Source organism: Notothenia rossii (genome assembly GCF_949606895.1).
Source record: "Notothenia rossii genome assembly, chromosome: 1".
Classification (NCBI taxonomy): domain Eukaryota; kingdom Metazoa; phylum Chordata; class Actinopteri; order Perciformes; family Nototheniidae; genus Notothenia; species Notothenia rossii.
The window spans coordinates 73,121,789-73,147,786 of NC_136912.1; the positions used below are offsets into that span (position 1 = coordinate 73,121,789).

Here is a 25,998-nt window from a genome sequence, read left to right on the forward strand (position 1 = left end):
ATGTATTAATATTAATAGGCCTATACTGCCCAAATTCGATCTATACCTGGCTATGTGAGGCTCCGCATAACACACTTCTACGTTTCTATTTTGTATCACAAACACACTTTTTAATTTATTTAAGTTTTATTTAAATCAATATAACTTTACACTATAGTGTTTAATCTGCAATTTGCACCTCCCTTTGTTCTTGATGTACATGTTTTTATAGTTGTACTTTTGACTTGTGTTTGCACACAATTTGGCATCCATTTGGAATAGCCTATGCCCTATGCAAAGTAACTATTAACTAATGTAAAATAAAGGTTGTGGAGTAAATTACAATATTGGCATCCAAAATGTATTGAAGTATTGTGAGAATAAAGTAGCATGGGACGATGGAAACACTACCTCAAACATGTTGCCTACAGTACTTTAGTAAATGTATTCAGTTACTTTCCACCATTGCCTTTACTCTCTTAAAGGGCCATGACAACCAAAATACAGCAGGAAGATGTCAGTTGGAGCTCAGCTGTAGTTTTTTTTTTTATGTATAGCCGTTAAGAAACAGAATCGGGCTTTTTTTTGGCATAGTTTCTATCGAGGTGTAACAGTAAACATAGCAGTCTACCATGGAGTCACCTCGCCTGCCTCCACACGTCTCCCCTGGTGCCTCAAGGAGCACCTGTCGTCCCGACATCCTTTGCGTGTCCAATATGGAAGAACTGGTGGTGGAGGTCCGTGGCTCCAACGGGGCTTATTACAAGGTAAATACCGGCTTATCAGTTTAGCGTTAAACACGACATCATCGTTGGAAGATACAATATTTAAGTTTGATTCTCACGGTCCAGGCCAACGGTTTCCAACTTGCTCTGAACCCAATAGCTGCTTGCTATTAGCTTGTACTAGCCATGCTAGCCAAAATTAGCTGGCTAAGCTAGCACCGTTCACTTGTTTTTGCTAACTAACACTTTTTAACGACCTTTCTTTATACTTAAAATGGACGAAACAAGTTTTTATCTTAAGTTATTGAAATATATATCCCATAAATGCTTTTATTCAGTGTTTTTGACGAGCGTTTACAGCTTCACCGAGCTAAAAGTTAGCTTACTGTTGACGTCAAAAGATGTGGCTCAACTTAATTGTGTTTAGAACTATGGTTTAGACGCTGCGTTGAAAAATATGTGCTGCCGATAGTAGCTGTATATCATTTATTCGTTTAGTGGAGTTATATAACAGATATCAGGGCTGTTGATTATATATAGTAATATGTTATTAAAGTATGTGATGTTTAGGAGGCACCGTGGCTAGTTATGACAGGGATTCTGAAAGGCACCAACTCAACGGCTGTCTATTACTTGATACTTCATCACGTCGAAGCTATTTTTTGTATGTTTATGTGTTTGTCAGCTGTTCCTTGTCAATCCTGACCAGCTGGCATGCCAGGAGAGGGTCACTGATACCGCAGACTAAAAAGCTATTTGTAGACCTACTGGCTGTCTCTTTGCCTCCCATCTCATCTCCTCCGTTTCCTCTCTCCTTCTCTGGTCTCCTCTGCTCCACGAGCTCTTTCCTTTTATCCTTTCTGGCCTCAACTCCTCACATGACTTGTTTCTGAGTTCCCCAGCTTGGTCACATGACTAATCATGACTCTTTAACTTTTTTTATGGCTCTTATTCTATGTTTCTATAACAATGCCATGTGATTGACACCCTACCTACAAACCTTTAACTTTGGAACTGTCTTAACTTCCTGAACACGAAGGACATTTTTGGTGTATGTTTACATCCAGTCAAAACACTTCTTTACTGTTAACAGCCTTGATGAGTATGATCTGCAAAAAATACTTGAAAACTATTTATACACTTCAACTAATGCTTTTTACAATAATAGATTAATTAGTATTTTGTACGTGTTGATCAATCATTCTCCCTCTACACAATATAACATGGCCATTACAACTTCTACAATACCTTCAAATTGTATGTTAATGGTTTTGTTTTGAGTTTGATTCCTACCAGCATTACAAAGTAACATGAAGTGTCTCTGTTACTCTTAATAACCAGAATCACTTGCTGTGAATAGTCTTGTTGGTAATTATGGTCTGCCTTGAACTTATATATGTTTTTATCACAACCCAACAAACAAGGTAGTTGTTTTTAGGCCAAGTCTCTGGGTTATGTGTTCTTTACATTGCATTGGTCCGACTTTTGTTGAGCTCCTGTAAATGAATACCAAATGCCTGTAATGCATCCTTTTCTAATATTGTTTATTTCCATAAGTAAAAGTCAACACTCTCTTTCTTGTACTTAAAATAGGTGGCACCTAATTTGAGTCAGCGGTAATGTTCTTATGTGTTTACCCCGGTCTGTGTGTCCTGCAGGGCGTTGTCAAAGATATCCACGATGACTCTCTCACCATTGCCTTTGAGAACAAGTGAGTGGCTCTTTTTCCTCTGTTCTAGCTGTTATTTGTCAAACATGACAACATTTAGTACACATGTAGTACACTGCCATGTTTTAGCAAGGTAATAAATATATTTTATTTTCAGTTGGCAGCCAGAGCGACAGGTTCCCTTCCATGATGTCAGGATGCCACCGAACGCTGACTGCAAGAAGGAGATTGGAGAGGGCGAGGAGGTGGAGGTGAGGAGGTCACACACATGTATAAATATATTTGAATTCCCTTCATTATGCCTATTATACTTATCTCTTACTCTGTTGGGGTTTTAATCTCCTGTCAGATCCTCTCCAGAGCCAATGATCAAGAGCCTTGTGGTTGGTGGCTGGCTAAAGTCTGCATGATGAAGGGAGATGTGAGTATTGTTATGAAAACACGTATCCACACACTCCATATTAATACTGATACTAATACAAATATAGTCAAATCAATTCATCAGAATCATAATATGTTATCGTAGTGGACATTTGGTTTTTCATCAGTTGCTTCATTTTAGAATGCAATAAAATAAAATAAATAAAAAATACAATAAAATCATATATATAAACATAAAAAGTTAGAGTAAGGATGTGCAAAAAATAAAATTGAATAAATATATTTACATAAACATTAGAAGTAAAGTAGTATAGTTTAAGTAGTTAGGTTTTCAGAAGTTAAAGTAAAAATGTGCACATTGTTCTACAAGTATATTAGAAAATGTTGTTGCGGAATGCAACAGTTTTAAAGGGATCGCTTTAAAATGTTGTTGTTTATTATTTATTCCCACTGAGCATCTCTCTCTTCTCAGTTTTACGTGATAGAGTATGCAGCCTGCGACGCCACCTACAATGAGATCGTGACCTTTGAGCGTCTGCGTCCGATCAACGCTAACAAGGCCATCACCAAGAACTCCTTTATCAAGTGCACTGTCCCCGTTCCTCAGGATCTACAAGAAGCGTATGTTCATTATCTTTCCACTGATAACTTCAGGAGGAACACATCTGAAATCCATGTACTTAATGAAAAATAACGACTGTTTATATAGAAGATTGTTTATTGTAGGTGTTGCATTTATCTTTATATATCTCCAATACTGTTGGATATAGTATTTGTTTACATAAAGGATTAGGAAATATTAACTAAAACATTTTTCTCATGTACCAGGTGCCAGAATGATGGCGCCCATAAGGAGTTTAAGAAAGCCGTGGGAGCCTGTCGCATCACATACTGCCCTGAGACCAGCGAACTAGTGATTGTGGTAACAGGCTTTGGATATTTTGATATTCATTTGAGCATCCACACTATTAAATGATATGTTAAGACTTCTTCTTGCTCATATTTAGACAATGGTTGACTCACTTATGATTATAGTTGTGGTCAACAAGGGAGCAGCCTAACATATTTTATTTCTTTCTTTACATTTAATTTCCTGTGGTTGTATGTGTAGTCTACCAATGAGGCGACAGTGAAGCGTGTGTCCTTGCTGAGCGACATGCACCTGCGCAGCATCAGGACCAAGCTGCTGCTGATGTCACGCAACCACGAGGCCACAAAACACCTGGAGGTCAGTGGGTTTAGTCGCTCTTGTGAACACATGAGGTCACACATGAAGCTTTAGCACTATGTTATATGAACTTTGAATTACGTCTGGAGAATCAGGTCGGCACATGAGCTGGGGTTTCCCTTTTTGCACATATTGGGCGAAACAGGAGATTGTCTTTTTCGGTATCTGACATTGGTGTTCTCAAATAAAGAGGTAATGTCTAGACAACTTCATGTGTAAAGGGGGAACCATTTGTAACCTCAATCTGATAATTGTTGTGAATAGTTTTACACCTAATAATCCTGATAATGAGTGTTAAATAAGAAATGAAAACATTTGAGATATGTAAACCCAAAATTAGATGTTTTTTATGTTTTGATATTCATTTAATTTCAAACCTTTATTTAACCAGATTGGTCCCATTGAGATCATAGATCTCTTTTTCAAGGGAGACCTGCAGCAAATAGGTTCCACATGAAGCATAAAACAACATAAAACAATAAAGGACATCATACAACATATTTACAGGCTACATTTACAAATACCCATAGTTTCAAAGAGCATTTCACTTAGACTAGCTTTAAAAACATGCAGAGGAATGAAATTGCTCAGTTTCAATTCTAGCTGTAGACTGTTCCAAGCAAGTGGAGCTGCGCACATAAAAGCTGTTTTACCCAAGACAGTCCTTGCTCTTTGCACAACTAACAATACTACATCATGCGATCTCAGAAAATAGCTGCTTGCAACTCTCTGTGTTATCAGAGAGCAGATATAATACGGGAGTTTACCCAACATGGCTTTATAAATAAACTTGTACCAATGACTGAGCCTCCGTACAGTAAGTGATGGCAAACCTGCCTTGGTATATAGTGTACAGTGATGTGTAAGTGCTTTACAATTAGTGACAAATCTCAGTTCGCTGTGATAGGCGGCATCTAACTTGATCAGGTAATGGGCAGGTGCATTCATATAAATCAAATCACAGGTAAAAAGGTCACAGTGACTAGCCTTTTCCTGGCCTCAAGTGAGAAACAGGACTTGTTTCTGAAAAATAAACCTAGTCTAACCCTCAGCTTTTTAAGCAGATTATTGACCTAAAGTTTACAAGTGAGACAATCATCAAGCCAGATACCTAGGTATTTGTAACAGGCAACCACTTCAAGTATTATTCCTTGCGCAGTTACAATATCCAAAGCAGTCTCTGGTGTCTTTTTAGCTTTTGAAAATAGCATTACCTTGGTTTTTATCAACATTTAAAAGAAGCTTTAGTTCAAAGAGCTGAGTCTGAATAATGTTAAAAACAGCCTGTAATTTAACAACAGCCTCCTTAAAGGGGACCTATCATGCAAAATGCAGTTTTGTACGTCTTTTATACATGAATATGTGTCCCCGGTGTTCCAGGGAACTCACCAAGTGTAAGAAAACACAACCCTCTCTATTTTCCTCCATACCCAAATCTCTTAAAAAGGGGCTGCAACGGATCTGATACAGACTGATCCAGATTTGAACACTTCTATGACGTCACAGAAGTGGCACTACGGCTATTGGGCCAACTCCACCAATCAGCAGGAGACAGCCACGGACATTGCTGTTCGAAAGCGCTGGAGACGCTGTAGTACATATGCCAGTCCTGTAGATGGTGCTGTTCTCACAGAATCAGCCCATGCAAAGACAGTGTGAAATTGAGCGAAATGAGGAATGGCTAAAATGCATGATCTGTTTGGTATTTTGAAAAATAAAAAGTATAAATATGCCTTATATAGGTATGGTCCTACACTATAATATTCAAATATAGCATGATAGGTCCACTTTAATGGAGGGACCTGCACAATACATCACGGTATCGTCCGCATAAAAATGTAAGGTTGCTCCATCGACATTTTCACCTAAACTGTTGATATAGATGGAGAATAAAAGTGGACATAAAACAGAACCTTGAGGAAAACCATTAGTAATGTTTAACCACTCAGAAGTGAGCCCATCAAATTGAACACATTGGGACCTTTCAGAGAGGTAGTTCACAAACCACCCCACTGCCTGGCTGGATATGCCAATACTGACTAGCCTTTGATTCAAGATGCGATGATCGACGGTATCAAACGCTTTGGAAAGGCCAATAAATAGGGATGCACAACTCTGCTTATTATATTAAATACTCGCAATATCATTCACCACTTTCATTGTCGCAGTGATGGTGCTGTGTTTCTTTCTGTAACCTGACTGATGTTTAGATAGGATGTCATCTCACTAGGCTTTCAAGAACCTTAGCCAGAACTGACAATTTAGAGATGGGCCTATAATTATTTAAAATAGTTGCCTCCCCTCCTTTTAGTAGTGGCAGGACATAATCTGACTTTCATATTTTTGGAATTGTGTTTGTGCTGAGGGAGAGGTTAAAAAGAGAAATAAGAGGTGGTGCAATAAAATCTGCAGCCATGTATAAGAAGAAAGGTTCTACGTTGTCCGGGCCAGCCGGTTTCTTTGGATCTAACTTGGATAAGGCTTCATGAACAACACTAATAGTAAAAGGAGTAAAAGTGAAAGGGTTCTCCAGACCACATTGTTCAGTGTCACGGACTGTGGAGAGAGCCACAGGACACAAAATGCTCATTAAAGGCCATGTAATGCATCTAACACAGGTGTTTTTTAACATGTAGTTTAGATATCACCAGAATAAAAATAAATAAAAATGTTTAAAGTTTCGTCATAATTAAATGACATATACGTTAAAAACCGATGTTGGTTCCGAAGTTTGCCGAGTACGCCCCCGATCACTCCCGAACGAGCGGTGACGTCACACGTGGCAAACATTGCCATTTGATCAAATCAGTCCAAATGGCAAGCAACGCGATAACTTCAGACAGCGACAGCGACAGCGATCATTCAAGCTCAGATTCGGTGGGTTATCTGGATTCAGTTACAGAAGTAGAGAGTGAACCAGCTAGCCTTTCACTTCAAGGCATCTTGCCTTATAAGTACGAGCCTCCTGCCCAGCAATCGAACAACGAGGCAGAAACTTGTGAAAGAGAAGCGGATTCCGCAGCCGGCGAGACTAGTCGGCAATACTGAATGGTAAATTCTGTTTTATTTAATTTGACCTGCACTAAATGTCGATCTTAATTTGTCATCTGTTCCTCACGCGTCCGGCAGATATTGTTTTGTTTTGTAATGTTATGTACAATATTCAGGTGTACATGTCAATGCTGTGAAAGCATGCCCACTGCAGATGAATGTGTATGCTGCAGAGAGATCTGGCAGGTGATGGAACAAATAGACAGTTTGCAACATACTGACCAGATAGCAGAGTCCTGCATCGGGTCGGGTATCCGCGGGTACCCGACGGGTGAAAAAAGCTTTTGAAAAAATACCACCCGCAAATCACCTTTTTTGCGGGTGGTATTTTTTCAAACGCTTTTTTCCGGGTTCGCTTGTGGGTAAAACAAAGATGATGCGGGTCCGGTTGCGGGTGTTGCATAATAAATATATTTAAACAATAATAATTTAGTTTAATGTTTAAATCCTCAGACCTCTCCTCCGCGGTACCGAGCATAATCATAACCTCTGCAGTGCATCTATCTGCTGCTGAGCGCACCACATTCTGAATGGCTGAGGTGAAGCTCTCTATAGCGGAGAATACAGCATTTTCAATAACTCTTCTTCAAGAGCGAAATCCAACGTCTGGGAGGCTTTTGGTGTCAACCTAGATGGAGAAAATAAACAACATCCCAGGCTTTTTGAGCCAAATATGCAACTGCGTGTGTTAATAATTGCACGTTGTCACTGCTTATATATATGCGCGTTCGGGTCGGGTTGCGGATCATGTGCCGGCGGGTCGGGTCGGGTTGCGGAACTAATTGGCAATATGTGCGGGTAGCCGGGCGGGTTCGGTACTGCACGTCACGGGTGCGGGGCGGGAGCGGGTCTTGAAAATCAGACCCGTGCAGGACTCTGCCAGATAGAAGACACCGACGAGAAACCAAGGTGCATTATTAGCCACCCAGGCTTTAGAGAAGGCTGTCTCAGTGTTTGGACACTGAAAATAGCGTATCTTCAATACAAACAACAACACAGAGCAGTTGATGGCCCACTACACCAGTAAGTAAATATTGATTGACCCAACTGCCTATTGCAGCTTTGCTTTCATATAATACTTTTAGTCGCTACAGATATAGTACACTTTTAAAGATACCATTAAACTCTTTCAAGCAGTCAAAAACAGCTTGGCTTTTATTTTTTCTGTGTATGCAAGTTCAATGTATGCTTGGGAAAAGAAACAACTACACATGTGAGGAAATATATAAGAGGTCTATGATTCTGTCAAGCAGTCATGTATAACCTCATATTTATTTTGTACAAGTAAAATACAAATATCATGTTATAAGCCAATTTGTAACCATTGCTACATAATAGTACTACATAACATTTTATTTTTCTCCAAATATATTTATAATCTGTATACATTTTTTTCATTAGGAAGTATCGATATACAGCTTATCGACAGTTTGTACGTTGGTGCTGGGGTGTACTCGGCCCAAAAATCAGAGTCCCGCTGCCTGCATGTGCTGTAACCGAGATACGGAAGACTTACCCTGAGCCGGGAGGCCGCTATCAGGGATTTCAATGGCCAAATCTGTAATTTGACATAAGTCATGCAGCTGAACTGGTTAAAATGGTTTCGCATGATGTAAATAATTTACAAAGTACATCATTTACAATATTATTTTTCCAAAGAAACATGTAAATATAACAACATTTTCCAAATCACAAATTTGTAAGATTGTATTAATTTACTGTTTGATAAATAAAAAAGGGTTCTTTTGTTAATTTTTCACTTGTAACATTTTATCTTTATTGCAGTGTACATTAGTCTATTTTGGTATATGTGCGAGCCCACAAATAATTAAAAGTGGTAAAAATAATAAAGATATTCAGACGTAATTCATTTTTGGCCTTACTTATTTCACTTCAACTTTTATATATTTCAGTCACTAGGCAAGTTCACTGTACTCTGGTGACATTTAGCTCAAGCTGGCATCACACCTGTAGTAACTTAATTCTGACCCGAGTTTTGTGCACAATCTTCCAGCACCCATGATCAATGTTTATAGCAATCAGGAAACATTCACAGCTCACAACTACACATCGCTTCCCCATCATGAATTGTTAGATAAAAAAAGTTTAGCGAGGTCCGGTTACACATATGTTGAGCGAAAATAGCAGAAGGATACAAAACAAACAATCCAGAAGAGGCTGGTGTTTGCCACGTGTGACGTCACACAGCTGGGTTAATGGCTGGCAAGCTTTTCTATACCGGAGCGGAATAACACGGGAAAGTGGCACACATTTCATGTTATTTGGGGGGTATTTATGGAAAGAATCATTGATGTTGATATGTCAAATGAAACAGTGGAAAGTGATGAAGCGATTTATTAACACAGAATAACATTTATTTTGGACATTACATGGACTTTAAAAAGGTCCCATGTCATGGCCATTTCCACTGATCATAATTCCATTGTTGAGGTATACTAGAATAGATTTATATTGTGCAATTTTCCAAACTCACATTGGTTTCTCAAACAGCATCTCTGTATATTATGTGTATTCACTGAATTTCACTCTCTGCCTTTAACTGCTCGTTGTAGCTCCAATAGTTGTGTGGCTTGATATTGAGTAAGAAAAAGGTTGATAAACGCTGTGAGAATGGGTCTGCAGAGAGAATTTCGCCGCGATACCAACCCTACAGCCAGGGAGGAGAAGTGTGTGTGTGTGTGTGTGTGTGTGTGTGTGTGTGTGTGTGTGTGTGTGTGTGTGTGTGTGTGTGTGTGTGTGTGTGTGTGTGTGTGTGTGTGTGTGTGTGTGTGTGTGTGTGTGTGTGTGTGTGTGTGTGTGTGTGTGTGTGTGTGTGTGTGTGTGTGTGTGTGTGTGTGTGTGTGTGTGTGTGTGTGGATTGGTCAACTTGGACCAATCAGCGGGGGCTTAACTTAACGGCTCCGCGGACGTAACGTAACGGCTCCACGGATTGGTCCATTTGGTTCCGGGTAACGCATGACCGTATCGCGTCATAGCTCTGGGCGCGGCTACTGGCCATTCCTACGTCACAATACCCAGGAAGTAAACAACGGATAATGACGTATCTTCAACGAGGCGTTTTGGGGAGGTATTTTCTGTGTTAGAGTTTTACTCGCTACAGGGTGTACTTTGAGGGTTTTGACTCTGCACACCGTTTACATGCATAAAAACCTTCATAACACACAAGGGGACGGGTAATAACCGGAAAAGCATGACATGGGACCTTTAAAACAATTTAACATGGTGGCCTTGTCCGATATAGTGCCAGATGCTGTGGTAAGGCAAGGAGGTAGCTCATTACGGATCTCACCAGTGGATATTGATTTTTATGGCTTTCCAAAATGTAATATATATATATATATAATATATTTTACGGCCTGTCTGCTTTGGCTCGAAAAATAAAGTTCAAGGATGGTGAATCATTTATAACTAATATATTAACTGATAGCATATGAAACTTGTGCAGACCTCCAGGCAGCTGGTGTCGTCCTTCCAGGAGGAGTTCATGGTCAGAACGGATCTGATGGGCCTGGCCATCGGCAGCCACGGCAGCAACATCCAGCAGGCGCGCAAAGTTCCAGGAGTCTCTGCCATCGACCTGGATGAGGAGACTGGAACTTTCAGGATTTATGGAGAGGTAGGTTGTCATGTGCACAAGTCTTGTTGGAGGCATCATTTGAGTGATGGGGAATCTTTAAAGCAACACATGTTGAACTTTGTGGGACAGAATGTACATGTTTCATTCTTACAGTGGTTGTTAGTTGATTTTTCATTGGATGTATCACTTATTTTGTTATAATAAAGCAACTGTGTGCATGTGTTCTGAAGATATAACAGAAAAAGTAACCCTGTCTTGCCTTTCAGACAGCGGAGGCTGTGAAGAAAGCCAGGAACTACCTGGAGTTTCTGGAGGACTTTGTCGAGGTGCCCAGGGCCCTTGTTGGTATGTCGACACATTTACACCCTAAGCTAGAAATTTAAAAATCTTTTGCTAGGGGAAGACGGCTATGAAATCCTCAACGCGTTAAGGGTAGTGCCACATTAGAGACAATTGTAATCTGATTTGTATTACAATATATGTACAACTCCTTATTTACCAGTTATTCACTCCTTTAAAAGATGCGTTTTGTCGGTCCATCATCTCTTCGACTTGCCGCTCATATTTTCCCTGCTCTCTGTCCCCAGGCAAAGTGATCGGTAAGAACGGGAAGGTCATCCAGGAGATTGTGGACAAGTCGGGTGTGGTGAGGGTTAGGATAGAAGGAGACAAGGACAACAAGCAGCCCCGACCGGAAGTAAGCCTGCTACTGCCTTTCTTCACTTCCTGCTCAGAGTTTTCAGTCAGTTTTTCAGTTTTCAGTTTTGCTAACTCTATACAAATAATGTGAACACTCTTTCCATTTACTCAGTCCCATACTAACATAAGCCCTGTGTTTTTTTGTGTTTTGACGACACCGGGAATGGTCCCATTCACATTTGTCGGAACTAAGGAGAGTATCGGCAACGTTCAGGTCTTGCTGGAGTACCACATCTCTTACCTCAATGTAAGGAAGTGTGTGTGTGTGTGTGTGTGTGTGTGTGTGTGTGTGTGTGTGTGTGTGTGTGTGTGTGTGTGTGTGTGTGTGTGTGTGTGTGTGTGTGTGTGTGTGTGTGTGTGTGTGTGTGTGTGTGTGTGTGTGTGTGTGTGTGTGTGTGTGTGTGTGTGTGTGTGTGTGTGTGTGTGTGTGTGTGTGTGTGTGTGTGTGTGTGTGTGTGTGTGTGAGACAAGCATTTTAAAAGGTTTTTCGCCTGCCGTCTGTCTGCAGACTTGTCAAAGCATTAATTCATGGTTTTTACTAACCGGTATCAGTATGTTGTTACTTCGGCATCATTTAGAAACGTGTATTACAATTGAATCACGGTAAAATATGTTCATTTTGTTGTAGTTGTAGCCCCCGAGCCAGCGAGTCTTGTTTGAATGATGTAAACACAGCTGACAGCCGCGGTGAAACCTGTATATATACAGTCTATGGGTGAAACTCAAGCGTTTACAGCGATGCGATAAAAGGATTAGAGCGAATATTCGCATCGCGTCGGTTTGAACGCAGCATTAGGATGTCAAAATGTAAAATACTTACTTTAGGCTCGCCATACAGTAGTTTTTTAATGTTAAAGACTGCCTCCGCTGACAACAGAAAGATTTTACTCACATTATATGACATCAAATACAAACACTTTTAGAAGAAGAGCAGAAGCCATATACTTTGTGGGATAATCGGCCTGCAACTAATTCATATTTTTGTTATCTATTTTTTCCGCAATGAATTATCTGTAAAAGAAAATAATATTTGAAGATAATAACCAGCTAGACATTAATTTGAATATTCAAATATTAACCAGCACAAATTATATTTGTTATTATTATATTTCACCATCTTGTAAATAACTGGAAAATCTCAATATATTTTTTAAAGTACATTTTCTGTCTACACTGTTAATATTAAATGCCATACAAATGTTTGATGATCATGTCCTGTGGTGTGAATTTCACTGTACGTGTGTGTGTCCTGTTTTGCGCATGTGTCGTGCCCTGTTGGTGCTCGGCGTTTGTTTGTTTTGCACGGTGTGTGTGTAGGACATGGCGGAGCTTCTTGCAGAGGGACAGCAGCTAGGGGAAGAGCTGAGGAGGCAGTTTGTGGATAATACACAGGGAAGCAGCCTAGTGAGACTCAGAATAAACAGCACGAGGCACACTGGATGTGATGTGGATGTGTGTATGAAGATTAGGCATCTGCACTGAATGATGAGCCTTTATAGGAACAAGCACACTGTTATACAGAGTGGCGTTTGCTTTCATTGTTCTCTTTATTCTTACCATTTCTGCCTTCCTTCCTCTGCTAGGAGGTGGAAGAGCTCCGTCTGGAGAGGATGCAGATTGATGAACAGTTGCGTCAGGTCACCCAGGGTCACCGCCCAGGTGACAGAGAGAGGGGAGAGAGGGGGGAAAGAGGAGGAGGAGGAGGAGGGGGAGGGTACAATACAGAGGGCAGTGCCAACGCCTCCTCTTCCTCTTTACATGGCAGTCGCTCTTACAACGGTCAAGGGCGCGGGCGCAGAGGCCACGGCTACAGCACCGGATATGGTACGGAACTTACATTCAAAGTGATCAACTTATTTACTGTCAGACATTGCCGTGTTAACAATGTGTCATTTGTGCAGGAAATCATAAACAGTGTGAAAGGATCTATTACAATATCAGAGTGTGTTAGAGGGGCAGGGGCTCAAATTCATAAAAATAATGCTTTTTTTTGTTGCTAAGCCTTAAATGTATACTAAAATGTATTATTTAAAAAAAAACATGATGACATTTAGATTTTGACTTTCCTGGGTTCTGATGAATATTTATGCACCCAAAATCCTATCACCATGTTTGCTGCTCTTCCTCAAAACGTTCTGCACATTCAAAACTTCAAGTTCTCTGGAATTTTGAAAAATAAAGGACAGAAATGATTCTCAGTGTTTGACCATCAGTCCTAACCTGTCTGTGTGGCGGTCTCTCTCTCGTCTGTTTGCTTTGCTCTTCCAGGCACCAACTCTGAGCAGTCCAACGCCTCTGAGACAGACTCAGAGCGCAGGGATGAGCTCAGCGACTGGTCCCTGGCTGCAGACGATCAGGACAGGCGAGTCTTTAATGTTTATTTTGTATCAAATCCACAAATGTACAACATGTGAAGCTGCTTTTAGTGTTGGCTGCATCTATATATATCTATACCATATAGATATATATATAGATATAGATATAGATAGATAGATATATAGATCGCGGGGGTTTAATCTGCGCGCGAGGGTCATTTCATGCACGTGTAAAAGCACATTTTCCGCTCGTGAGTAGCTTGTTTTGCGTGCTAGAATATTGACCCAAATCTGACTCCATAGTATCCTCTCTACTGAAATGCAGCTACATGTTATATTGACTTACGGGTTGACTTACAGGGAGAGAGAGAGAGGCTCCCGGCCACAGAGAGACAGCCGCAGGAGGCCCGGACCCGGCAGAGGCAGAGGAGGTTCTGGAGGTCGGGGGAGAGGAGGAAGAGGAGGAAACAGCAACAGCTCTGGTAAAACTCACACTTGGAGGATTTGAAGAGTAGCACATACAATTGCCTTTCTCTCGTAAAAGTCTAGTTCGACTTACCTATAGAGTTGTGCAGGAATAAGTCCTTAACCCGGATATGAGTTTGCCTTTAAACTTTCTTGAAGTACCTCATCTCCAAGTCAATGGGTTTTTTGAATGAGTTTTGGTTAGATGCATATATTATATAAAATATGTCTGTCATAAAAATGGCGGTTGCAAGTGACTAACTAAGCTTCATCACGTCAAACTTTAGCCACCATAAGTCGTTTTAGATTGTTTCTAGCTTTACGTTAGCTATTTACTTCTGCCGATTGCATTTGTGCTTCAACTATAGAACATATAAGTATCATATTGATTCTTAGTCACAAATAAATCCATTGGCTTTCTGTAGCGAGAGCCCTTGCAAGCCTACGTCATTGCGTCACTCTATTATATCTGTGAATGTTGACCCTTCAGCCGGGCCTCGCGACCATGACGATAACAGTGCCTACAGAGTTGCGGAGGCAAACACTGAGACAGACCAGACTGCTGATACGGATGCAAGCGAGTCCAACTTGCCTGCAAACCGACGCAGGAGATCCCGAAGGCGCAGAACAGACGAGGAAACCACTCTGATGGACGGCATGAGCGAGTCGGACAACACCTCAATGAGCGAAAATGGAATAGGTAGGGAAGCCACTGCTTACCAGACCTATACTCCCAAACTCAAACAGTACAAACATCTCAAACACTGTTGTCAAAAGGTCTGTCATACATTTCCTAAAGCTACTAGTTCTGTTTCCAGCTGTGGGAGTTGTGCAGAATGTGCATCATTTCCCATTTGAAGTGTCAAAGGAGCCTGTGCAGTTTAAAGACAGGCCTCTGGTCTGAGAGGCGTCTTAAGCCTCAAATCCCTCTCTTTGTGCTGGCCTAACACCCTTAGATGACTCAGAAGCTAAACCTCAGCGTCGTAACCGTAGTCGACGTCGCCGCGCCCGCCTGCCTGAGGAGAGGCAGCCAGGTAACCATGGCTACTGCCAGTACACCCCTCCCCTAAACAGTGCTCCTAATGGCTTGGCTAAAAGGTTGCACATATCACGAACAACATACTAAATCAAAGAGTTGTTGAAATGGTTTAGATCTTATTAATAATGATGTAATTGCTTGTTTTTGGATGTGGTTAATTTACTAGCCTACACTGTTCACACTGGTTTGCCGTGCAATTTAGAAATATGCATCGTAATACTTGTTCACTAACGACTATAATACAGCTTGTCTGTCTTCACCTTGTCAGGCTGTCAATGGCAGTCCTTGTTTGTGTGGTGTGTCATAGTAAGCCTGACCTCCAACCCTCTGTTCTGTGTTACATGTCAAGAATACATGGCCTCAAGTTAGGCTATTGTATTCTACATACTGTACAGAAGTTTAAAAGTGCTGATAGTCTCCTTTCAGAAAGGATCTATTTTAATGTTCTTCACAACACTACCAAAGTGTTGTGTGTGAAATTAATATGTTCTGATTGTGAGTGACAAATCTGCTCAGTTTCACAGCACTGAGAGAGAACTCCTGAATCAATGTCATGACCAGGGTTTTTTTCCTTCTGTGCGTACAGTATCAGTGGCTGACTACATATCCCGGGCTGATTCTCAGAGCAGAGAGATGACAACCACCAAGGACACCAATAAAAACAAAGATGTGGTTAGTATCTAAAATGTTACGTCTTTATTCCGGATGGTCTCTATTTCTACCCCTCAATTTAGAAGCTTTCTTTATGAAATATGTTATTCCCCGCAATTTAAGGTTGAATTTGTTTCAATTTATGTTTTATTTTTATAAAGGATATGGTCACAGGACAAAGACAACCAAATCAAATACTGTTAAAACCTACTTACGTAAAATAATAATCCACAAATTGGAAAAAAAAGAAATTAATGATCAATATAATATGTAGGATATAGTTAACCGCTAACAAGTACATCATTATTCTCATAAGTACATTGTCAATGGTCACATCTAACTGGAGGGTCAATAGTAATGTTTTGTGCTCTAAGCCTCAACCATTTTACCAACCGATCGTCAGAGATAACAACTTATTTTCTCAGGTTTTCATTCCATATATTTAATCTACAAGATTCTTACATTGAGTTTATTAAGTTATCATTTTTTTAACCACTTTCGTTGTAATTTGTTTAAATATTGCTACTCTTATTACTTGGAAAAAGTAAGAATCTGTGTTATACTTTCTCAGTAGGAGAAGTGGGTTTTTAATTTAGAGAGCTCTCTTGTAGATGATTCCCAGAAGCCACTTCAAGCTTTACATGACCGAAATACATCACTATGGTTATCCGTCGCCTCACCGCAGTCTCTCCAGCCTTTTGACTACATGTGTCTAACCCTCATTTCTGTCCAGGGTCAGGTGGATGCCATTGCTGAGGACAGCCCGCCGTCGGCCCCGGCAACTACCAACGGCTCTAACAACAATGCCGGAGACGGTGAGCACAACAAGACTCCCGCCAAAGTCTCCTACCAAGGGGACTGCAACCCACAACCTGTCGCTAACGGGCTCTCCTAGTCAGATCTGGGCGAGGGAAATGGTTTCAAATATTTGAAATTCTTTGGCTGCACTCAATTGAATCTCCCTATCTCTGGAGCAGCTTTTTAAGGAAAGCATTTAAACACAAGCACTGTTCTCTTTTTTACAAGTATTTGAAACCTGTTCCGCAGTTTAAGAGGTCTGAACTCCCCTTTACACGTGTTCTGTCCAACTATTCATTTGAATCGTTTTTTTTTATTACAATAGTTCTTCCTGTATAAGCTTGCCAAAGATAGTCAAACACACACGGACATATACTTAACTGTACTTCTCAGTCCACTCTTCACTGAATGCAGTATTTATAAAATGCAGACAGGGATTCTTTTTATTTTATTGGTAAAAAAAACGATCATAGCAGGATTTTAGAATGTGTCTGCCTTTTATCAGGTGGACTCGCAACCTTTTTCCCGGATGTTTTGTGCATCTGAAGTAGTAAATAAAATATTCTGCATGAGCAGCACCACCGTACAGATAGGTTTGTTCGGAAACCCAAGTATGTCAGACATACATGTGATCATCTGTTGTGCCTTGAGAGTAGATTCAACATGTTGTTGCCTGGCTCTGCACAACATCTGAAATCTTTTCACTTATTTCCGTGTTACTCCATCACCCCCGCCTCCTTGTGCTGCATGGGTCCTCCTGGCACTGTAGGCAGGTGGAGGCCAACACTGAAAGAGCGTGAAAGGATTTCGGAGGCATATCTCTATAAAATCAGGTGTGTCTATTCTTAATGTTTGTGGAGAAAATGAGTCCAGTTATCCTTTATATATATATATATATATATATATATATATATAAATAAATATATCTGTTGAGGAGTTTGACATTAGCTGCTTTCTGTTTTTCAATATGCAACCACTTTGGTCATATAAGAATTGTTATAACTGCGTGTCTGGAAAAGAAACAAACAATTGAGGAGTTGTTTTCTTCGCACTGAAACATAACCTGTTTTTCTCTTTTAAAAAGTTGATTGTAGTTGAGTCTGGAAACTGTCCTGTCCAGAAATGTAGCCATCAGTGTTGGGTTTCCTGGAAACATCGAATTAACATCAGGCACTTCGAATTTAGAGCAAGAGGGTTGATGAGTGCTGTTTTCTGCCATAACTCCAGCTAAATGAAGAGAATGAAAGCTCGTTTAGAGCGTCTTAGGGGTCATTATACCCTTTGTGTGCCCCTTATTGCAAAAGTCCTGTGTTGATAACCCTGGTGTGATGTTTCTAGAAAACAAAGCCCAGGTGACGATGATGTCATTTTCATGGTTCTTCCACAGACTGGCTAGCTGGAAACTGGTCACGACTGTTCCACTAAGAAAGGAGATTTATTTGGTTTATTTATTTTAAAATGTACAGTATTTAAAAAAAAAAAAAAGCAAAAAAAAGAGAAGCTCTCCTTTTTCTTGACACTAAAATATGCGTTACCTAGGGTTTTTTTTTGAGACAAATGACAATTTGGACTACTGAGAGTTGTGACATCCCAAGCGTTTTTATTGGGTCAACTACAGTATGTTTTGTTTTTTTAAAGGATCATTCTGGTTGGTTGATGTGCAATATGTTTTGTATGCAGGTAGTTCTTAAATAAACTCGATCTTCCATGTAGATCTAAAACTCAACTGTGTCTGACTCTTTGAAAAAAGCAATATGGGACAAATACAATTCAAAATGGTGTTTGATTCAGTTAGGACCTGAAAGAGTGAAAGTTGACTGATTTACATATTAAGACTGTTACATTTTTCTAGAGGAGCATGAAGAGTTCCTGTTTATACTGTTCCACTTTTTAGGATTTACCCATGAAATTATATTTAAGTAGCTTCAAACCTAGGTATAGGATCAACCATTTGTGCTAACTATTTATATTTGGCAATTTATTCTAGAGATAGAAAGTCACTTTGGGATGGACCATGTTTATTTTATTTTAATGATGAATAAAATATAGTTTAAGTCCCCGTTTGTGTAAAAGACCTCCTTTTGAGAAACATTTAGTGAAAAGTATTCAAAGTAAATCTAAAATACAATGAAATATTTAAGTACAATTGCATTGATGATTTGTACAGTGTGATTTTATTTGAGAACAATCGGTTAGAAAAGTCTGGTATTGCTCATGTGAGTCAGTGTGGATGAAAAATATGACTTCATCTCCTCTACTTCTTTCCCGCGGCATCCAAAAAATCCTTTGCTTCGTTTATCTTAGCTGCTAGGTAGGGAGATCCTCCTGTGACACACATTGAGATTCAACAAAGCCCAAATGAATAATCTGAATCATTGCAAACATGCTGCATGTGTGTGTGAAATGCATACATTTCCAAATAATGTAATTTTCAGAAAAACAAGCCGTTTCTCAACAAGAGGAGAAAACGTATTATAATGCAGTGTACTGTGGATACACTTTGCATTTCATGTGAGACATTAAAAAGAAAATACAGGAACCAATGAGGAACTTAAGTAAGTCTTGCTTACCTCTATCTGGATGGTTCAGGGTCATCAGTTTTCTATGTGCCTCTCTGACCTTTATCTTGTTGGCTGTGGGACTGCAAGGGGAACAAAGATACAACATATCATGTGAATGGTGGTGGTTAAGAGTTGATCTGCTGTAATAGTAGGGATGGGTATCGTTAAGGTTTTAATGGTACTACTACTTTTATCGATCCGGTCTTTTAACGTTACTCTTATTGGTTCTTTTGGAGAGAAAAAACAAGGTAAACTAACTAAACAAATTGTGAACAAAATTAACATAGCTTTTTATCTAAATTAAATAAATAATATTTCACATCAAAAGAAACAACAATGTTTTAACAAATCATATTAAATAATCTGATGACAGAATTTTAAACAGAATAGCTGAAACTTTAACAAAATAAATAACTCTGTTACCTCTAATCATTAACCCATGTTTGTATCATTTAGTTAACTGTGTGTTGCTGCTAGCATACATAACACACCTGACGTGGAAACGTTACTTGTGGATAGGGTTAGAGAGCTAGAAAGACAGTCAAAAACCATGCATTTCTCCGTGTGGATGTGGTGCACTTTTGCTAAATGTTTAGACAAATTGCTCGTGTTACCACCGCCCTTACATGCTAAACTCTTTTGGTAACGAGCATTGTCCACATCGAGACGGGTAAAGTCTAACCACACCTTGGAGTGCGTTCTCTCCGTCATCTCCTGTGAGTGTGAGTGTGTGTGTGTGTGTGTGTGTGTGTGTGTGTGTGTGTGTGTGTGTGTGTGTGTGTGTGTGTGTGTGTGTGTGTGTGTGTGTGTGTGTGTGTGTGTGTGTGTGTGTGTGTGTGTGTTGCTGCATGTAGCAGCCGCGTGTGTGTAAACTGCCCCGCCCCCTCGCACACAGACGGGGGAGAGAGATCTCTGGATTGGAAAGATCGACGCATTTTGCAGTCTTTTTGCACAAAAAGGAGTTGGCGACACTAAAACTGCAATATAATGTTTGTGTAGCATAATATATATGACATATTTTTTTAGATGTCTCCAGTACCGATAAAAAGACCAATAACGTCGGAGCTTAACGGTACCACAGCCTTTAATAATCCAGCCCTGGGGCCCGTTTAATACCGGGGCTCGGTACCCATCCCTATGTAATAGGGAGTTCAATTACAGACGACGGCAAAACAGGTTAACATGCAGCAGCCCTTAACCCATTTGACGTACTGTAACATAACTGAGTGTCCACATACCTGACACCTAAAACCAGGGAAGCTTCTCTCTTGGACATCTTTGGATCAAATCCACCTTTATAGAACCCTCCTCCAAAAGCCTGAAAGAAAGAAAGAAAATGAACATTTCATATCACAACATGATGGGTCTGCCAACTTTACTTACAAACAAGCTAATTAGTAAAAGGTAATGCGAGTACAAGAGATAAACAGCACATACAGTCATTTTAATTTGCAGATAAACTTCTTCTGAGCATCTCCTTACTGTTTTTGGGAAGCTCTGAATAGCCATTTTCATCTGAGGCTCCATCTGCTTCATGGCCTTCATGGCATAGCGACCTGAGACAAAGAAGAGGGAAGCATGCAGCATATTTATATTGTGTGATATTAATATTCGTGAGGTCTACTTTTTTTAACACTAAAACAAAAAATAAACTGTCATTTTTGAAGTCAGGCTGGGTGTTTTTTATTCCATATGACTATCACTGTATTGCAAACGTAACGAATGATTACTATTCAATTCTTACGCATGACATCATCAAAACAATAAAGAAATAGACCAAACTTTACTCATGTTGTTAGTTTTAGAAAACAATGTTTAAATAATTTATTTACAACACATTGCAAGACAAAACAACATTTCACAAAACACTTCAACATTTCACAAAACCCCAACGACATTTCACAAAACACCACAGCATTTCAGAAAACACTTCAACATTTCAACTTTTACGGAAAGGGTATTCCTTTAGGGAGAACACTTCTTTTTTGTGATTGGACAGAGCCAGCCAGAGAAGCACTGCTGTGATTGGCTGTTTTTGCTGCCAGTCAAGAAATGACGCTTCGTGATTGGTCAGCACCCGACAGCGCCACGTATTTCCTGTTTGGTACTATTCAGCTGTTTCTGCACGAATTTTAAACTGAGTTGTAAAGAATGGAAGAAGAGAGGGAAATATATATATTTGTGTCCGACTTTCATTTGTACATCGTTCTTAATGTGATGTATAGTAGTTTTGATAACTGTCCATACCTTCAGACAGCCTAAAAGTAAAACACAAGTTAGCCCGAAAGCAGCATCGAGATGACTGGGTCATCTGTGACAAGTTGTGATCAGCTCCGATTAAATTGTGACATAAGTTCTGTAGATATTCTCCAGCGAGCAAGTTTTTTAATGAAATACCTGTATCCCTCTGATCACAACAAGACTCTACGCTGTGCGGTTACACAGGAAAAAAAATGACATACATGAAAATAACCTTGATGCATAGGAATGAAACAAACAAACTATCTTTCATGGCTAATACTGATATGTCACAGTAACGGTAAACCACAGAAAAGTAAGTCCAGCGGGGCACAAGTTGAATCCATATAATACGGAAGCATTTGTACATCGTTCTTAATGTGATGTATAGTAGCTATGATAGCTGTCCATACCTTCAGACAGCCTAAAAGTAAAACACAATAATACAAATGCTTACATGACACGTCCTTTGTTAAATATTAACTTAATTCTTCGGCTCTTTTCTGCTGTAACAAATGTACATTTCCCCTCTGTGGGACGAATAAAGGGATTCTCATTCTGATTACATTTAACCTGTTGTGGAAACATTTCTTGATCAAATTGATATGAAACAAATGAGATAAATATTGCTGTGACACTGATGTCACATCGGGAGATTATCCCTAAACATTCACAGTAAACCCGGAGTGACATATGAAGAATTAGAAATATGATTATGATCTGCTCAATTAATTTAGCTGATTAAATTATATACAGTTAATAGATTCTTTATTCTTCAATTCAAAGTATGTTCAAACAAATGTAAACCACAAAATCATCCTCATTAATTAAGTTATAAATAAGAGTTACTTTACCATTAAAGCTCAATGTGACATATATGTCACATTTCAGATATGTGACACTAGGGGGGGGGGGTTACTTGTCAGAAATGTGTTCTAGGTGGTCTATTTTGTCTAAATAACTTTCACCTTTATTTCCCCAATAGTACAAATGGGTCCGGGTTCTTATGGGTTAAACGTATAGGCTTAAAGGCATAATGGAACTACCGTATTATATGGATTCAACTTGTGCCCCGCTGGACTTACTTTTCTGTGGTTTACCGTTACTGTGACATATCAGTATTAGCCATGGAAGATGAAATTAACTGAGCAGATCATAATCATATTTCTAATTGTGCATATGTCACTCCGGGTTTACTGTGAATGTTTAGGGTTAATGTTCTGATGTGACATCAGTGTCACAGCGATATTTATCTCATTTGTTTCATATCAATTTGATCAAGAAATGTTTCCACAACAGGTTAAATGTAATCAGAATCAGAATCCCTTTATTTGTCCCACAGAGGGGAAATTTACATTTGTTACAGCAGAAAAGAGCCAAAGACAGCTTAATGTTTACCAAAGGACATGTCATGAAAGCATTTTTATTATCGTGTTTTACTTTTAGGCTGTCTGAAGGTATGGACAGCTATCATAGCTACTATACATCACATTAAGAACGATGTACAAATGAAAGTCGGACACAAATATATAATATAAAACATTTATTTAAGTTTGCAATGTTTTGAAAAGGCATCCACAGTCTCCTACTTTGTTCGATACCTCCCTGTAAGCGTCACAATATCGACCTCTCACCCACAACCTCACATACGACTACTGAATGTGCATCAAAGTGATCTTAGGAAGGCAGATATAGCAAAAGATTAATGTAAACGACAAACGAGGCGATCGAAATGTTTATTTCCTGGTAAATCAACAATGGGTCCTCAATGTACACGCCCCGGATTCATGTGACGAAAATAATAGAATGCCGCCAGTTGTCATGACTCTAGTTATACTGTAACACCGTCTTGTCTGCAGACTTGGCAAAGCATTAATTCATGGTTTTTACTAACCGGTATCAGTATGTTGTTACTTCGGCATCATTTTGAAACGTGTATTACAATTAAATCACGGTAAAATATGTTAATTTTGTTGTAGTATTTACATGGACATAAGCCCCGAATATTCGATTCGCTCTAATCGCTCGAGTCTCACCGCGGCTTTCAGCTGTGTTTACTCCTGTCATTCAAACAAGATGTGCTGGAGAGGGGGGCGGAGCTTATATCCATGCAAATACTTTGGTAGATACCAACAACAACAAAATGAACATATTTTACCGTGATTTAATTGTAATACACGTTTCAAAATGATGCCGAAGTAACAACATACTGATACCGGTTAGTAAAAACCATGAATTAATGCTTTGACAAGTCGAAAAACCTTTTAAAATGTGCGTTTTCTGAATGGAGATCGGATCGATCAGGATAAACCAACCTGTAGCTGCTCCGTCCAAACTCACAACAACATCATACAGACATAAATAAAGCAGCGACTGAATTCGCTATGACAGAAACAGTCTGTGGTTTGTTCATATTTCACTTTTGTCCAGTTTCTGAACAGATATGAGGAGCTGTGAGCTCTGTGCTAACGGCTGATGTTTTGGGACATGTTGCGCTGTCGGGTGCTGACCAATCATGAAGCGCCATTTCTTGACTGGCAGCAAAAACAACCAATCACAGGTTCTGGCTCTGTCCAATCACAAACAAGAAGTGTTCTCCCTAAAGGAATACCCTTTTCGTAAAAGTTGAAATGTTGAAGTGTTTTCTGAAATGCTTTAGCGTTTTCTGAAATACTGTGGTGTTTTCTGAAACGTTGAAGCGTTTTCTGAAATGCTGTGGTGTTTCCTGAAATGCTGTGGTGTTTCCTGAAATGCTGTGGTGTTTCCTGAAATGCTGTGGTGTTTCCTGAAATGCTGTAGTGTTTTATGAAATGTTGTTTTGACTTGCACTTCACGGCGACCGTAGATAACTAATCTAACTATAACTCTGTAACATATCCACTGTGGAACGATCTGCCCCTGCACATCTGACAGGCTGCCACACTGCCGTCTTTTAAATCGCTTCTTAAAACCCACCTCTTCTCCTTAGCGTATTAACATCTTTTAGAGAGTTGCTTTGATTGCTTTTAAATTGTCTATTGTTTTTACTTGTACTTGTTTTATGGTGTGTGAGCTGAGCTGTGTTACTTTTTGTATGTTTCGTTTTGTTTATTTGCCTGTACAACACTTTGGTCTGGAGGTTTAAAGTGCTATATAGATAAAGCTGTATTGCATTGTATATGATGCTACTGAATTAAAGCTAACTCAAAAAATGCTGCATTTTGAGAAACTGTTTATCTGGAACTTATTGTCTTCATTTCATGTTTTAAAATGATAACCTCTGTTTATCTTTTCACCAAGCTTCTATTCTAAGGGAATCCTTTACCATTACATTATTTGTTTGTCAACTTTGAATTAGTCGTCGTCTCAAGGTGAACTAATTCTAAGTTTAACTTTTCCACATTCTCTGTCAAGGTGAGTCATACAGTGTTTATCAACATGGTCTCACCTGCATATCCAACTGCTGCCAGAGCCAGTCCCACAGCCACCATGGAACTGGCCTGGAGATAGTAGAGAAGAGTCAGATATGTTATTAAATGATAAGGACACACAGTACTTCTGTTCACAAGCTGTCATTCAGTCGCAATATAAACAATGCCACATGAACAAGGTAACGCATGTGTCGAAGCCTATGCAGTTAACGTTCGCTACGTTTATCTTAAAATCACAATGTATTATCTCTTGCCATACTTATGTTGTAAGCTGGCTAATCAAAGCGTTATATCAGACGTGAGCTGGGTTTGGTCACGTTGTGTTTGGTAATGCAAGTGCAAGGAATGCTAACGTTAGCTTAGCCCTTCAGAACACACGTTATATAGTTTTCTTCCGGCTGAGTCGTTATCATGCAGCTGCTTACTGACGTTCTCCCCAGTTCGTAAATAACAAGTCCAACTTACCATGTTTATGTGTTACGTCTCGTCTCTGTTAAAGATTACGATCATAGCTTTTGACCTCTCATGTTTTCGTTGCTGCATGTGTTTGTGACGGAAATAGCGGATAACTGTCGCAAAGCGCTGACATCCGCTGTTCGCTCTCTGTCAATCCTCCCCTGGTATTCTGTCAAACTGTGTAATTGGCTGATTTGAATATCCGGCCCCGCCCACGACACTATTTAATCCCCCACACCTGCACTCCAACGTTTGATAGCAAATTCTCCTTCTGAATGCAGGAGGTAATGAAAACCTTATTTTATTTTTCAATGTTGTTGCCTTGACAGATAGCTAAGACAGCAGTATATTTCTATGAGGTTCAGCTAAAATGTGGGCACATGTTCTAATGTTAGCTAAACCTGCATGCAAACATTCACCTTTCCTCTAAAAGCTTGTGTTTTAAAACAACTGCAACCATTTGAAAGGCTACCTATCATTTGGCATGCCCATGTTCTTGATATTAACATACATTGCAATGTGTCATTAAGAGGATATAAAGTTGAGGAACGTAGGACATTGATAATGGTATTTGTGGCTAGTTAGCTTTACCTTACTGCACTGCTAATGCTGCAACCTTCCACAAATATGATAAATGCTGTTATTTTACCTAAATGGCTTATGCAAGTATTTAAACTGCACCAATGCAATGCAGGCGGATAGTTGAAATAAATAGGAAACTCATATATGCAAATT

The 25,998-nt window shown here is 39.6% G+C and overlaps 2 protein-coding genes across 2 annotated transcripts; one reads left to right on the forward strand and one right to left on the reverse strand.

The window, feature by feature from the left end:
• Positions 1-495: 495 nt before the first annotated feature.
• Positions 496-18,123, forward strand: fxr1 (FMR1 autosomal homolog 1). The gene is made up of 19 exons (XM_079640222.1): positions 496-746; positions 2,363-2,415; positions 2,531-2,624; positions 2,723-2,794; positions 3,227-3,375; positions 3,583-3,676; positions 3,866-3,982; positions 10,500-10,670; positions 10,898-10,976; positions 11,219-11,328; positions 11,482-11,577; positions 12,648-12,791; positions 12,914-13,154; positions 13,599-13,692; positions 14,006-14,127; positions 14,601-14,810; positions 15,067-15,144; positions 15,736-15,821; positions 16,534-18,123. The coding sequence occupies exons 1-19, from the start codon at positions 612-614 to the stop codon at positions 16,693-16,695; spliced, it is 2,307 nt and encodes a 768-aa protein (XP_079496348.1). The 5' UTR covers positions 496-611; the 3' UTR covers positions 16,696-18,123.
• Positions 18,124-18,749: 626 nt separating this feature from the next.
• dnajc19 (DnaJ (Hsp40) homolog, subfamily C, member 19) lies at positions 18,750-25,419 on the reverse strand. The gene is made up of 6 exons (XM_079640195.1): positions 25,273-25,419; positions 24,825-24,876; positions 20,642-20,715; positions 20,398-20,477; positions 19,169-19,239; positions 18,750-18,923 (listed from the first exon to the last, which is right to left on the reverse strand). Exons 1-6 carry the CDS (start codon positions 25,273-25,275, stop codon positions 18,853-18,855), a joined length of 351 nt encoding a protein of 116 aa, XP_079496321.1. The 5' UTR covers positions 25,276-25,419; the 3' UTR covers positions 18,750-18,852.
• Between the last annotated feature and the right edge of the window lie 579 nt (positions 25,420-25,998).

Coding starts and splice junctions, on each gene's coding strand:
- fxr1 (XM_079640222.1), top strand. CDS start 612: ATGGAGTCACCTCGCCTGCCTCCACACGTCTCCCCTGGTGCCTCAAGG. Junction 14,128..14,600: donor AGGAAACAGCAACAGCTCTG/GTAAAACTCACA, acceptor TTGACCCTTCAG/CCGGGCCTCGCGACCATGAC. Junction 15,822..16,533: donor CCAATAAAAACAAAGATGTG/GTTAGTATCTAA, acceptor ATTTCTGTCCAG/GGTCAGGTGGATGCCATTGC.
- dnajc19 (XM_079640195.1), bottom strand. Junction 20,478..20,641: donor TTCAGAGCTTCCCAAAAACA/GTAAGGAGATGC, acceptor TCTTTCTTTCAG/GCTTTTGGAGGAGGGTTCTA. Junction 19,240..20,397: donor TCCCTGGTTTTAGGTGTCAG/GTATGTGGACAC, acceptor TTCCCCTTGCAG/TCCCACAGCCAACAAGATAA.